General features: G+C 44.1%; 2 protein-coding genes across 3 annotated transcripts; both read right to left on the bottom strand.

Moving 5' to 3' along the window:
* Nucleotides 1-15: 15 nt before the first annotated feature.
* Nucleotides 16-4511, bottom strand: LOC126593224 (cell division protein FtsZ homolog 2-2, chloroplastic-like). 2 transcript variants are annotated; one of them, XM_050259218.1, is made up of 8 exons: nt 4279-4511; nt 2741-3476; nt 2349-2648; nt 2068-2158; nt 1457-1581; nt 746-838; nt 507-572; nt 16-420 (listed from the first exon to the last, which is right to left on the bottom strand). In XM_050259218.1, the coding sequence occupies exons 2-8, from the start codon at nt 3392-3394 to the stop codon at nt 301-303; spliced, it is 1449 nt and encodes a 482-aa protein (XP_050115175.1). In that variant the 5' UTR covers nt 3395-3476; nt 4279-4511; the 3' UTR covers nt 16-300. The 2 variants fall into 2 exon arrangements, with proteins under 2 accessions (XP_050115175.1, XP_050115174.1); XM_050259217.1 differs by having other exon boundaries at nt 4298-4510.
* A 7185-nt stretch (nt 4512-11696) lies between these two features.
* On the bottom strand, nt 11697-14242 carry LOC126593222 (uncharacterized). Its single transcript, XM_050259216.1, has 4 exons — nt 13422-14242; nt 13188-13343; nt 12626-13101; nt 11697-12545 (listed from the first exon to the last, which is right to left on the bottom strand). The coding sequence occupies exons 1-4, from the start codon at nt 14176-14178 to the stop codon at nt 11892-11894; spliced, it is 2043 nt and encodes a 680-aa protein (XP_050115173.1). The 5' UTR covers nt 14179-14242; the 3' UTR covers nt 11697-11891.
* Nucleotides 14243-14901: the final 659 nt, after the last annotated feature.

The raw sequence follows: 14901 nt of genomic DNA, 5'->3' as shown, positions 1-14901 counted from the left end.
AAACATAAAGAAGAATTTTCTCTGAACGAATCCATTTATGATTTCTCCACAACTTGTATCTCACTTTCAAAAGGGAAAACTGTACATGCCAATGGCGTTTATTCAAATCTTCCGGCGAAAAACTTGCCAGATCTAAATGTCTCGAAACAGAAACATACACTCGGACGAGGATGTACTAATCTAATAGCAAAGCTAGAAACTGCTAATGGCATATGGAGGATCTATCATCTAGTATCTACGGAGGCATACTTACTTAAATCCCTCGGATGGATGCTGAGGTGGAGGTCGGGAGGCATGAGATCAAGCTCTTGGATAACGGGAGCGTCCTTTTTTCTTCAAGAAATCAGGAATCTCAACTGCACTACCTTCCATGAAAGAGGATGGGCGTCGATTGATTCCAAGGGTGACATCGCCTTGTGCCTGCATATAGGTAGATTTAACAAAATTGTTTGAAAGAGAGAGTTGGTGCATGTGTGCGCGTGAGCGGGGGCATGTTAAGGAATTACCTGGAGTGGCCTGCCTTCATTTTCTTCTTGGCGTTTGAATCCAGTAGCAATAAGAGTTATACTGACCTGAATGAAAAACGAAGACAAGCAACACTGCATGTTAAGATGCAGCCATCCAATTCCTTTATGATAATCCCATGATATCCGGTTCGGCAGATTTACCATGTTCAACAAGAAATCAGGAAGCTCTTGGACATATTTTTTACCATGTTCACTTTAGAGAAAGCAAAAATACTTACTTGACCACTGAGGGATGGATCTGTCACTGCTCCAAATATTAAATTTGCTGTCGGATCGACAAGATCATATATAACCTCAGCTGCAGCATTTACCTACGAGAATTGCTCATTTGAAATTAGAGAGTAAGAGAGGAAAAATACAACGCCATATCAACTGTGAGTCAAAACTACCATTTATAATTCAGTAAAGGATATCAAGCGGAAAGGCAGTGAGGGTTTAGGTGCGGCAAGTATTAAGAAGCAGGAAGCATAGGAAGCAGCAGTAAGCGCAATAATGGAGTTATTACATTGTGAATATAGGACAGTTCTGGGCCAACTAAATGATTCTTTTATGAGAAAATTGTCAAAAGAGATTTTAGGCCGATCATAGTAGTAGTTCATTTCTCCGTGCGGTTCTAGAATAAGATCAATATACAGATTGCAGAGTAACGTCATCCTCGCAGTCAAGAATTAAGGGAGAAATCTCGATTTCAATAAGCGTAGTACCCTCTCTACAGCATTTTCAGACTATTGAATGCAATGGTGAAATCGTAAGCATAATTCCTAAAGACAGCTTTGTCTCACAGAAAACGGTAAACCACACTTCAAGGTGGAACAGATTTTCTTTTACGGAAATGGTACATGGAAGACTTTCATACTGAAGCAAAGAAATATGTCAACTTCATGATCCCATGAGTACGATCAAAACAGACAGTAAGAGAGAAGAAGTACCTCATAAAGGGTCAAATCAGCTCCCCCAGTTATGTTCCAAACAATTCCAGTTGCCCTCTCGATACCAATATCTAGTAAAGGTGATTGGATGGCATTTAATGCAGCATCCCTTGCCCTCGTCTTCCCTGCTCCAAGGAAATACAAAAATCAGAAAGAAAAAAAAGTTTCAGCATATTATTATAAAAAAAAATGCAGAATTTATAATATATTAACTTGAGACCATGTCTTCTTTCAGACCTTTCCTTCTTATGTTCTAACAAAAAATCTGAAGTTCTAGATGCCATTTATTCTAGGGAACTTTAACGAAAAGCTCCAAGTACTGTTCACTTTAACGAAAAACCACATTTTTACACTAAAAAGTCAATCCTGGTACTATTCACTTTACCCTTTATTTTGTCCTTATCATTAAAACTCAAAGTTTTCAAGCCCTTTTCATTAGTTTTCCTTTTATTCTATATTAACTTCACAAGGACGTTAGCCACAATGGTGTCATAAGGGAAGGCAATACGGAAATTTTGGGACCACAATAATCAAGTCCAAAATTTTAAGTGAAGCCTCTGATATGATATTAGCACTCTAAACATCCTAGTAGTATGCAGCTAAAACATTACCAGTTGCAGTTCCTATCCCCATCAACGAAGAACCCGCATTGGCCATTATAGCCCGTACGTCAGCAAAATCCACATTTACCAATCCTGGTATCTGCAATGAAGATGATGGTCCATCAGTTATAGTAACAAATATGGCCCAAAAAGGGAAACACATCGATCCACAAACAAATAAAAAAACCCCCATTGACCAAATGAAGGCCCTTGAAGAGCTCTATGAATTGTTTAAACAGCCAGAAGTTAAGATTACACTTCATTACACAATATTTTTAAAGACCACATACCGTGATTATATCAGAGATGCCACGAACACCTTGTCGTAGAATATCATCGGCCAGATTAAATGCTTCTGTTACTGGGGTAGACGGGGAAACTGCAGTCAATAACTTGTCGTTTGGAATGACTATCAGTGTGTCAACATTTTCTCTCAGAGCCGCAATTCCTTCCTGGGCTTGAACTGCCCTTTTCCGTCCCTCAAAAGAGAAAGGGGTTGTCACGACACCAACAGTCAATATACCCATTGACTTTGCAGCACCTGCAACTATAGGAGCTCCACCAGTCCCAGTTCCTCCACCCATTCCCGCCTGCATATGAAGATATTTAATGTCAGGGTGCAGAAATGCATGAAATAGGCAAACGTTGGAAGTCATGACAGAGGAATAGCATTTGAACCTACCGTAACAAAGACCATGTCTGATCCATACAGTGCTTCTTCTATTGATTCTTTGCTTTCTTTGGCAGCATTCATACCAATATCTGGGTTTCCACCAGCTCCAAGACCCCTGGTAAGTTCTTGACCAATTTGTAAACGGTTTTCGGGAAAGACAGGAGACATTCTCATGGCTTGAACATCGGTATTAACAATCCAGAACTCCACACCCTTCATTGCACTCTCTATCATGCGATTAACTGCATTTGACCCTCCACCGCCAACACCAATAACTTTGATTTTTGCTTCACCGTTGTTACTAGGAGAAGATTTGTCACTTAAGCTCTCAGTGACACCTCCACCTGAAATATCTTTTCTCGGGTTGTTAACCCTATCATTTCCCTCTCCTCTAAGCAATGAAACTTCAGGGTGTAGATTCAGAAAAGGGTCTCTATTCTGATATGAACCGACACTCTGAGAATTGGTTGAGCACTTAACTTGAGGCAAACTTGACTTATAGGTTACACCCATAAAACCGTACTTCTCCTCAGACACTTTTAAGCTGCTAACTCTTCCCAAGTGATTCTCCATTCCTAAGCGACCCCCAAGCCTTGTCAGTACCCCCACCGGGTTTCGAGTATCAGGAAGGGTAACATAATTCGATGCATAAGTCGCCATCATGTAAACGCTGAGACTTTAAATCTCAGAGACAAGTAAGCTGATGAATGCCAATCTTTTAGAAACCGACTTTCTCTCCCAACACCTAATTAAAAAAAAAACTAGATAATTCTAAGAAACCATATAACTTAGTAGATGGATCAAATATCGACATTTAATTAAAAGCATATCGAACAGAAACCCCACAAACTTCATAGCGCACATTACAATCCCAGACAAATAATTACAACCCGAAAAGCAAACCCAACAATATTATACAAAATTCACTGTAACTATGAGTTTAAACAGCAAGCAAGCAGAAACGCAGAACAAATGGAAACCCAATTTTCAGATAAACAAGAAAGGTACTGAAAATGGCAACTGTTTAACAAAAACCCAGATAATTCTATGAAACAACTAAACATAGCAGATTAATTACAAACACTCAAGAGACCAGCAAATGCTAAAACGTCAATAGTCAACTAAACCAAATCAAACACATACCCACAAACTTCATAGCACGCATTACAATCCCAATCCCAGAAGTAATTACAACCCGAAAAGCGAACCCAACAACGACCATGCTAATTAAATGTATCCATGAAGTTAAACAGCAGCAAGCAAGCAGAGAACAATGAGAAAGAAGCAAACCAGAGAAATGTAAAACCCCCCACAAACTTCGTATCGCACATTACAACCCCCAGACAAAATCACAACCCGAAAACCGAAACCCAACAACAATTCTACAAAATTCAATGTAATCATGAAGTTAAACAGCATCAAGCAAGCAGAAAACAATGAGAAATGAACAAGCCAGATAAATGCATTACAAACGGAGACCCAATTTCCAGAAAAACAAGAAGCAAACAGAGAAATGGGCAGCTGGGATTTTAGAGGAAGCTATAAACCAGAGAAATCCGAAGAGACCTTGGATGCAGAAACAAAAGAACCCAAGGGAGCATCTGGGGGCGCTGAGCCCAAAGAGTCAGAAATTCTCTCTTTAAAACCCTCACTCAGATTTGGACTAATGATTGCGAGCTGTTTGTGATAGAGAAGCGGGGAAAGTGGTGAAGAAAGCAACAAACCTACTAGAAAAATGAGGAATCTGGTTGATTGGGGAACCAAATTTGTTTGGCTTTTTCAGGTGAAGGGCATGTGGGTGTGGGCTCTTCTGAAAGCAACACTCGGTTTACACAGTCTTGCAAAAACCCTTATCGTTCGGTGACGAGGGTTTAATTGATGGGCTTTGTATCTTGGTGCTTCAAGTTCTTGTGTTCACTAGTTGGGCCCAATTGTAGAGTGTAAGTGGGCATAGAAAATGACGAGATAATATTTGTTCTAGGTTACTTGATCATGTGATATGTTCGACCATCTAATATTGATACGTTATTCGTATAAACATGTTATTTATATTTTGATTATTGATACTTCAACGACATACTTGTCGATGAAAATCTACATGGGACGGCATGAAATCATCCTATGTTTGTACCATACTTGACCAATCCCGAAACTACCGAGCACCGGCCAACGCTATACTGTCAAGGACCCAGAAGAGTTCCCCTCCGACCAGGAAGCCAATCACTACTCGACACGTGTCAAGATTAGAAGCCAATCAGAGCGCAGCACGTGTCGACATCAAGAACCAATCACAACATGACACATGTCAATGTGACAAAGCTACAAGTTTTTCTATAAATAGGGGTCATTCCCCCACAATATTGCCTAATGCCATTTTGTGTTAAATCATTCACAAGAACTCACTAAATTGAGAGCTTGATCCTTTGTACTTGTGTAAGCCCTTCACTACTAATAAGAATTCCTCTACTCCGTGGACGTAGCCAATCTGGGTGAACCACGTACATCCTGTGTTTGCTTCTCTGTCTCTATTCATTTACGTACTTATCCTCACTAGTGACTGAAGCAACCAAGCAACCAAGCGAAGGTCACAAAACCTGACACTTTCTGTTGTACCAAAGTCTTCGCTGATTTTGTGCATCAACATTTGGCGCCGTCTGTGGGAAGCGACACTTATTCCTACTCTCTTCAGCTGTGTCAAGCTGGTTTCTATCATTCGTACACTTTCTTTTGACCAGGCATCCCTCTCCAACATGGGAAGCGAAGGAAGCCACAGCACACAGAATGACACCCCCCTTGCACATAGTGCGAAACAACGAAAGAAGGAAGGAAAACGAGTTCTTCTTCAAGCTAAAGTCGATGAGTTGGAAGCTCAGAACAACAAGATAGCAATGAAGAATGAGGTCCTCCAGGAGCAATATGAGAAGCTCTTCGAGACACTCCACGAAGCTAGGCAAGCTCAGACACGCGAGCTTGTTGCCCCCGTGGAAGTCAACCATCAACTGGGTGCCCTCCAACATGGAGGGTCACATGCATTCGACATAGATATCCCTGATAGGGAACAGATTACCCCTCGACTTGATAATCAACATGAGGCTTCTCTTAACCCAGTTGCTTCAACCCGAACCATGAGAAGTGGAGGGAGACACCTCTTTACTGAAGGGGCAGAAGGATCGAAAGCCGTCTTTCGCGATTGTCGGGATTTCCTGAAGCAACGTCGAGAGAATTCCATCCATATAAGCTCAAAGATTAATGACCCAAGGATTTCTGAGAGACTCGGTCCCCTGCCACGGCCCAAGCCGGCCACCAATTTGGGGAAGGGGCAACAAGTCCCAGAGAGACATGAGGGTACAGGGGACTCAGAGGTGTTCCGACAGACATACCCTGGAAGCCAGTACAGCGAGTCCAGGGAAAAATCACATGCCCTTGATCAAACCTTCCTAATTCCAAGAGGAGATGGAGATTTACGAAAGAAAGCTCCAGTGACACATAACTCCGCTCAGGACCCCCTTGTCCTACAACTTCTTGAGGAAGTAAACAAGTTGAAGGCTGAACGTCAGGCTGAAATACCTGACTGGAACCAACCCAGGCCTGGCCCTCTTACAAGGAGGATCCTCAACACCCCCCTTCAAGCAAAGACAAAGCAAAAGCTTGGCTTGCAACTTTATACTGGAAAAGAGGACCCGATTGAGCACCTTAACCTCTTTGAGTCCACCATGGCATACCGGATGCACACCGACGAAGAGCGATGTCTTCTCTTCCCCTCCACCCTCTCTGGTGGAGCTCTAAATTGGTATTGTCGTCTTACACCTGAGACGGTAGACTCATTTGAGGAATTGAGGAAACTATTTGTTTCCCAACACATTTTCCAAACCGATCGCTTGCACTCTGCAGATGACTTGTACACTATCCGCCAGAAGCCAGACGAGTCATTACGTATGTATGCTGGCCGCTTCAGCCATGAATACTCCCGGTGTGCCGAAGCAGATGACAAGACTGCCCTCAAAGCCTTCACGGCAGGCCTACGTGATTGTTTCTTTAAATACATGATCAATGCCAATACTTGGAAGACTTACTCTGAGGTGATGGCGCAGGCTTATAACCATGCCTCCGCCGAGGCAAAGACATATCAGGAGAAACCCCCTACAACCATCCTTTATCAACAAGTGGGAGGTGGAAGCCAGACTCACCTAAATGAGAAGACCTCGACTTCCCAAACAGCAGTGGCACCTCCCCATGCCTTGCATAATGCTTCACCGAATCAACAGACATATCAATTTCAAGGCAAGAGGAAGGATTTCCATCCTCACCACTCTCCTTTCAGTAAAAAGAGTAAGGGACACTTTCCCGATAACCAAGGGTATCGCCACAATAACGCTCGCCCCCAGGCAGTCAATGCAGTGGGTCAAACCCGCGTCAAGATACCCCCTACCCCAAGGTATGAGACATACACGCCCTTGAATGCCACATGCGCGGCCATTTACCCCAGCATAGCTCACCTGATACCAAAACCAAAGCCGAGGCACCCAGATTACACGCCCCCGAATAACGCGGGCACGTTTTGTTGCTACCATGAGCATAACGGCCATGATAGCGAGAAATGTATCATCCTCCGTGATCGTATTGAAGCTTTGGCACGAGAAGGAAAAATTGATCAATTCCTTCTTCACCCTCAAAGGGATAACCGTAACCAACGCCAGGTGAATGTCATATATTCCATAAGCGGCGGCACACCCATATCTGAATCTTCCAATAGGGCCATGAAAAACAGTGAACGAAGTCTGAGGCCTGGTCACCAAGTGTTTCACGTGGAAGACATCAGGGGAGGGAAGTATCAAAAACCTAACTGGGATCCGATATGTTTCTACCCTGAGGAAGAAAGAGGCATCATCTACCCTCATAACGACCCATTGATCGTGGAGGCTCACATAGCCAACTTTGATGTTCGACGAATCCTCGTAGACACAGGGGCTTCGGTCAATATCATGTTTGCCGAAGCTTTCAGGGCGCTCAGTGTAGCTGAACACTTGCTCGATCGCTCGATTTCTCCTCTGATAAGCTTCTCCGGTGATATCGTGCAACCCTTAGGGAGCATACATTTACCCTTTACTATTGGTACATGCCCTTACACGGCTACCATTACCACTAACTTCCTAGTGGTTGACTGCCCAACGGCATACAATGTCATCTTTGGGCGCACAGGCATCAATGATCTCAAGGCTATGGTATCCACGCATATGCTGTTGATGAAATTTCCAACCCCCCATGGCAACGGCTACATCAGAGGAGATCAGCTTAGTGCACGATCATGTTACAACACTTCAGTTAAGCAACAACACTTGCCCGGACCCAAGGAAACCCTGTCTGTACATGACCAAGTCACAAAGACCAGCTTAGATGAAGCGAACTTGGATCTTCCTGATAGCAACAATCAACCCGATGATCCTCGAGATGACTCTTTCACCCAGCAAGCCCAACCTGCTGAAGAGTTGGAGAAGGTACCTATCTCAAGAGATTATCCAGATCGCATGGTGAAGATTGGCACCACATTGTCACCACCCCTTCGGTTAGCATTGATATCTTTTTTGAAAGAGAACACTGAAGTCTTCGCCTGGTCATACGAGGACATGCCAGGCATCTCTCCCGATGTCATCTGTCATCGTTTGAGTATTGACCCCAAGATCAAGCCGGTGAGACAGAAGCGAAGATCTTATGACGCTGAACGATACGAGGCAATGAAAGCAGAAGTTGAAAAACTCAAAGGCATAGGCTTTGTCCGCGAAGTCAATTACCCGACATGGGTAGCAAATGTGGTCCTTGTTAAGAAAAATCCGACCAAAGAAAGTCTTTTGCTTCAAAAGGTCTTGTGGAGAATGTGTGTTGACTACACCGACCTAAACAAAGGGTGTCCGAAAGATAGCTTCCCTCTTCCTCTTATTGACAGACTTATAGACTCTACGGCCGGGTGTGAACTCCTGAGCTTCATGGATGCTTACTCAGGATACAACCAAATCCTCATGAACCCTTCGGATCAAGAACACACAGCCTTCACTACCGACAGAGGACTATACTGCTATAAAGTCATGCCTTTCGGCCTAAAGAATGCAGGAGCGACTTATCAGAGACTAGTCAACTCAATGTTCGCCGAGCAGATTGGGAAGAGCATGGAAGTTTACGTTGATGATATGTTAGTCAAGAGCAAACATGCTGACCAACACATCACCAACCTATCTGAAACTTTCACTATTTTGAAGAGGTATCGAATGAGGTTAAACCCCAACAAATGTGCCTTCGGCGTAGGTTCTGGCAAATTCTTAGGTTTCATGATTAGCCAACGAGGCATTGAAGCTAATCCCGAGAAGATCAAAGCAATCCTCGACATGAAGGAACCGGTAACTTCAAAGGACATCCAGAGCCTTACTGGCAAGGTGGCAGCCTTAACCAGGTTCATTTCTAAGGCCACAGACAAATGTGCTCCCTTTTTTAAAGCACTTAAGGGAAGTAGGAAGTACATTACATGGACTGATGAATGTGCCGAGGCATTCAAAAACCTCAAGGAGTACATGAGTAAAGCCCCTCTACTCTCCAAGCCCGAGGTAGGAGACATTCTCATTATCTACCTATCGGTATCAGCTTCAGCCGTAAGTTCCGTTCTCATTCGAAAGGATGGGAATATTGAGCGACCTGTCTACTACGCTAGCAAAGCCCTACAAGATGCGGAGACACGATACTCCAACATTGAGAAATTAGCTCTAGCATTGGTCATGTCTGCTCGGAAACTTCGCCCTTATTTCCAAGCACACGCCATCATCGTGCTTACCAATCACCCTCTTCGACAGATACTCCAGAGTCCTGACACGTCTGGGCGAATGATCAAATGGGCGATAGCATTGGGCGAGTTTGACATCTCCTACCAACCAAAACCAGCCGAAAAAGGTCAAGCAGTAGCAGATTTCATTGCCGACTTCACATATCCGGTTGACATTGCTTCTACACCTGAAGCAGTGGCTTCATTACCCCCGGAAGCTCAGAAGGTAGAATCAACGACCTCAGCATGGAGTCTGTATGTTGATGGCTCATCCAACCAACAGGGCTGTGGAGCGGGACTAGTCTTGACTACGCCCGACAAAGTAGCAATGGAGTATGCTCTTCGTTTCAAATTCAAGGCATCAAACAATGAGGCCGAGTATGAAGCCCTTCTAGCAGGATTACGTTTGGCCAAACACCTCGGGGTTAAACAAATTGATATTTTCAGTGACTCCCAATTAGTGGTCAACCAGGTTACCAACAACTTTGATGCTAAGGACAGCTCCATGGCAGCATATCTTGCGCAAACACAACTTTTGCTCAAGCACTTCCACTACCAGATCACCCAAGTTCCTCGAGCGGCAAACAGTCATGCAGACGCCCTGGCTCGCCTCGCCTCAGCTGTGGAAGACAAGATTGGAAGAAAAATTCATGTCGAACTGTTGGCAACACCAAGCACCATGGCCGCAGAAGTATGCAACTTACAACAGGGGGATAGTTGGATCACCCCGATCTATAATTTCCTTGCTCATGGCACCCTCCCAAATGATAAAGTCCAGGCTAAGCAAATTCGATACAAGTCTACCCGCTACCTGATCATCAATGATCAACTCTATAAGCGAGGTTTTAGCCTGCCATACTTAAGGTGTCTTACGCCTGCCGAGGCGGAAATCGTCCTTCGGGAAATACATGAGGGAGTCTGTGGAGATCATGCTGGATCTCGGTCCCTAGCACACAAGACTTTTCGCCAAGGATATTACTGGCCAACACTCCACCAGGATGCCATCAAAGTATCCCGCTCATGTGACAAATGTCAACGATATGCAACTATTCCTCATTCCCCTCCAGAGCCTCTTACTCCTATGATCAGCCCTTGGCCCTTCGCCCAGTGGGGACTTGATTTGATCGGCCCAATGCCGGCAGGGAAGGGCAAAGTCTGTTACGCAGTCGTTGCAGTGGACTACTTCACAAAGTGGGCCGAAGTAGAACCCTTGGCAACCATTACTGAGGCAAAGATAGAAGACTTCGTGTGGAAGAACATCCTTTGTAGATTCGGCATTCCCAATGCGATAGTCACTGACAATGGGCGACAGTTTGACAACAAGAAGTTCAGGTTGTTCTGCTCTAAGTTCAACATCAGCTTATGCTTTGCCTCTCCAGCTCATCCCCAGTCTAATGGACAAGTTGAGGCCATCAACAAAATAATCAAGCGCACTTTGAAAACCAGCTTGGACAAAGCTAAAGGCTGTTGGCCAGAATTTGTACCCCAAGTTCTTTGGTCATATCGCACTTCATATCGGACTTCAACAGGAGAAACTCCATTCTCACTTGCCTTTGGCACAGAGGCGGTTGTCCCTGTTGAGCTCGAGCAAGCAACATTCCGAGTCCAGAACTACATTCAAAGTGAAAATGACAAACAACTCACCCTCAACTTGGATTTAGTCGAGGAACACAGAAACCAAGCTCACTTGAGGAATGTCGCCTACAAGCAGCGCATCTCCAACTATTATGACTCTAGGGTCAAGCTTCGTTCTTTCAAAATAGGAGACTGGGTCTTAAAGAAAAGATTACTCTGCGACAGAGTCCCGAGTGAAGGCACACTTAGTCCAAACTGGGATGGACCGTATGAAGTCATTGGCATCAGTCGCCCTGGCTCTTACACACTTAGAAGCTCCGATGGCAAGACCCTTGGCCATCCATGGAACGCTGATCACTTGAAGTACTACTACAAATAGACTCACGATGTACAAGTGTTGAGCTATAGCCGTTCGGCATCCTATGTAATGAAGGCCATTTGGCAATGAATTCAATAAAGAGGTAATTTAGCCAACTCAGCCCTCACTCTTTTACATTCCTAGCAAGGGAACACTCAAGTGTTGAAACCTCAAAGCAGATATATCCAACACGAAGCAAAATCTAAGTATGTGTCGACAAGACTATACAAAGAAAGGAACAACCAAACAATGGCTTATATCCAAACAATAGATCTATTCATACATAGCCAAACATGCATTAATAATAGTGCAAACACTCATAAACACCTAAAATCCAAAACTCTCAAGCTTATAACATGGGCACATGTTATACACACATCAGACTACTACATCCAGAATACATGCAGATAGTAAAGACACTGCTATTCATTCTCATCTGAAGCCGAACCCCTGGCAGTATCACTCCGCGTCCTACCATCATCCTCTGCATCCCCAAGATCCTCTTCACCATGCTGAGTCTGTGCATCAGCACTACCTTCATTATCAGACTCATCTTCGCTGCTAGGATCAACAGCAAGGACAAATGTCTCGCCCTTTCGATGATGCTCATCTATATCTTCGTGGTATTTTCGAAGAATGCTCCCATCATCATAACGATCAAGGACGGCCATCCATTTCCTTTTTTCAAAGCGAGCTTCTTGAGCACAGTAGGGTTTAATAGCAAGATGAAAGGTCGAAGAACTTAAGTATTCTTGCACAGCAGCCTCCCTTTCAGTTGGAATGCTCTTCTCCAGTTCAGAAATCTCAACTAAGGCACCATCCAATTCTCCCCTAACCTTGGATACTTCCAAGGTAGCCACCTCCAACTGTTTTTTAGTTGCCTCAAACAATTTCTTAAGCCTTAGGTTCTCACCATTTCGCCTTTTCAAGCTCTCCATGGTTTCGTCCTTCAGTTGGAGGGCCTGAGTCAAAAGTCCCTTATTCCTCCGGGCCTCGTCCACAAGCTGCTTATTCTCCTTCAGTTTTGCCTTGTACCGCTCAACCTCTTGCAGTCTGTCGTGATACTCGGCCATGACCTGCATGGCAAGACGATCATCACTACCTAAATAATGATAATAAAGAGGAAAAAGTAAGGAAATGACAAAGTAACACTCACATATGAAGACAGCTTCAACATCCGGTCGCAATCCGATTCATCCTTAGCTAAGGGCTCTCCGAGCTCATCGAAGGCGAATCGACGCCCTGCCAAGCAATTGTTGATATCCCCAAAATCCTTTGGCCGCGTGGCAACCCTCAAGTCCTTCCACGGGACACTGCCAGCTCTTTCCTTGCCTTTCCCCTCATGGCGGGAACCAGGATCACTTTCCTGGACAGTGTGCTCCATAGTAAGAGGATGAGGCAACAGTCGGCTCCCTTCTCCTGCAACTACGGCAGCAGCATTATCAACGGCCTTGACTCCAGTCTTCCTAAAGGCAGGCCCCTTAAGGACCACATCTTGGGACTTAGGTCTAACGGATGGTTCCCCTCGGAACTTATGAATTTTCTTATGCGGTAGGATGTCTTCCGAAGGAACTAACACTGGTGCTTTCCTTTTATGGGTGCTAGTCCCTGTTTTCTTGCTTACCTTCTCCACTGCATAAGGAAAATCAAAATAAGAAATACAACTTTCCAAATAAAGTAAGGAATTGAGCTAAGTTTACATGAAGGATACAACTTACTCGATCGTCCCTGGCTCTCGGAAACTAAGGGTTGGAAACCGTACCGACGAAATAAGGGTCGTAGCTTGCTTAAGTGTCTATCCTCTTTGGGCACCCTCAACACCTTCTCTATGTCAGATAGCTCCTGCCCAAACAGTTGGATGGTGCCCCGCGTCACTACATGAAGCAAAGTGTTAGAAGCAAGAAAAGACCACAACAAATAGCAAATAGTACGAACGGTTGATACGTTACAACCTACAGTCTGGAAGTGAGTAAGCACACGTCGCTCAGGCGTGACACCCTTATCATACTCCCAATCATTATACAGAAAGCACCAACGGTTTTTCCATGTGTAGTATGCCTTTTTCTTACCATACACAATACGCTCTCTCTCACTCCGACATGCACACTCGGCATAACCAGTGCATGATTTTGCTGGGCGCATCTTGTAACAGTAACGCCACTGATGGAAGGAAGGCTCACACAACCCACACTCCATCCAAATGATATAAAATCCAATCAAAGTATCCCAGAAACCAGGATTGAGTTGCCCAGGTGCATATCCGATCAAAGATAACATCTTTTGCAACCACGGATGTAAAGGTAGTCTCACCCCTAAAGTCAGTAATATCTGGGTGTAGAACATAACATGACCCTGGGGAGGCTCAGAAGGCCATTCTTCATCATGTACCAAACGTATCCCTACACTACGAGGGATATTACATGACTGCCTTAGCGCCTCAACCTGCTTCTCATTATCTAACAAGTTATTCTTTAGATGGTCTGCTGTGAACTCAGAGCGAACTATGGGTATGGCATCAAAAACAACCCCCTCACCCAACGCCATGGAGGAAGAACTAGCAATAGCTAAAGTTTGACGGTTGGGAAGATCATCCAATGTTTCTCTAGTACCGGACTCTAACAAAGACCCTGAAGACTCCGACATTGCAGACTCAGACTTAGAGCTAAAGCTAGAAGAGCCCTCATCACTAGAACTTCCAGGCTCTGACATCTACAATAAGAAGAAACAAATTCTATCACTACATGCATGATCAAAACATAAGGAAGTTCCTATATTACCCACATGAAGATGGTGCAAAGCGATGCCGGAACCCTTCTCAATCAGAAAGCAATCCGTCTTCCACAGTCACTACAAAACAAGCAAATGAAGACCGTGTCAAGCGCCAAAAAAAAAAAAAAAAAAAAAAAAAAAAAAAAAAAGCTTCATCCAAAAAGCTTCACCCGAAAAGCTTCACCTCCAAAGCTTCACCCACAAAGCTTCCCTTAAAAAGCTTCACCCACAAAGCTTCACCCAAAAAAAGCTTCACCCGAAAAGCTTCACCTCCAAAGCTTCACCCACAAAGCTTCCCCTAAAAAGCTTCACCCAAAAAAGCTTCACCCGAAAAGCTTCACCTCCAAAGCTTCACAAGGGCCCAAAGCTTCACTTAAAAAAGCTTCACCTACAAAGCTTCACCTAAAAAAGCTTCACCTAGAAAGCTTCATCTACATACTTTCACCATCAAAGCTTCACCATCAAAGCTTCACCTAGAAAGCTTCATCTACAAAGCTTCATCTACAAAGCTTCACCATCAAAGCTTCACCTAGAAAGCTTCAACACCAAAGCTTCACCTACAAAGCTTCAACACAAAACCTTGCTCCAAATAAACAACTTTTGTTCACAAAACCTAAACATTTTTTGTTTTACACCCACAAGGGCCCAAAATCTTCCTTCTTA

Source organism: Malus sylvestris, chromosome 12 (assembly GCF_916048215.2).
Source record: "Malus sylvestris chromosome 12, drMalSylv7.2, whole genome shotgun sequence".
Taxonomy (NCBI): domain Eukaryota; kingdom Viridiplantae; phylum Streptophyta; class Magnoliopsida; order Rosales; family Rosaceae; genus Malus; species Malus sylvestris.
Note: the sequence above shows the minus strand (reverse complement) of the source record. Positions and strands in the feature narration are given on the sequence as shown.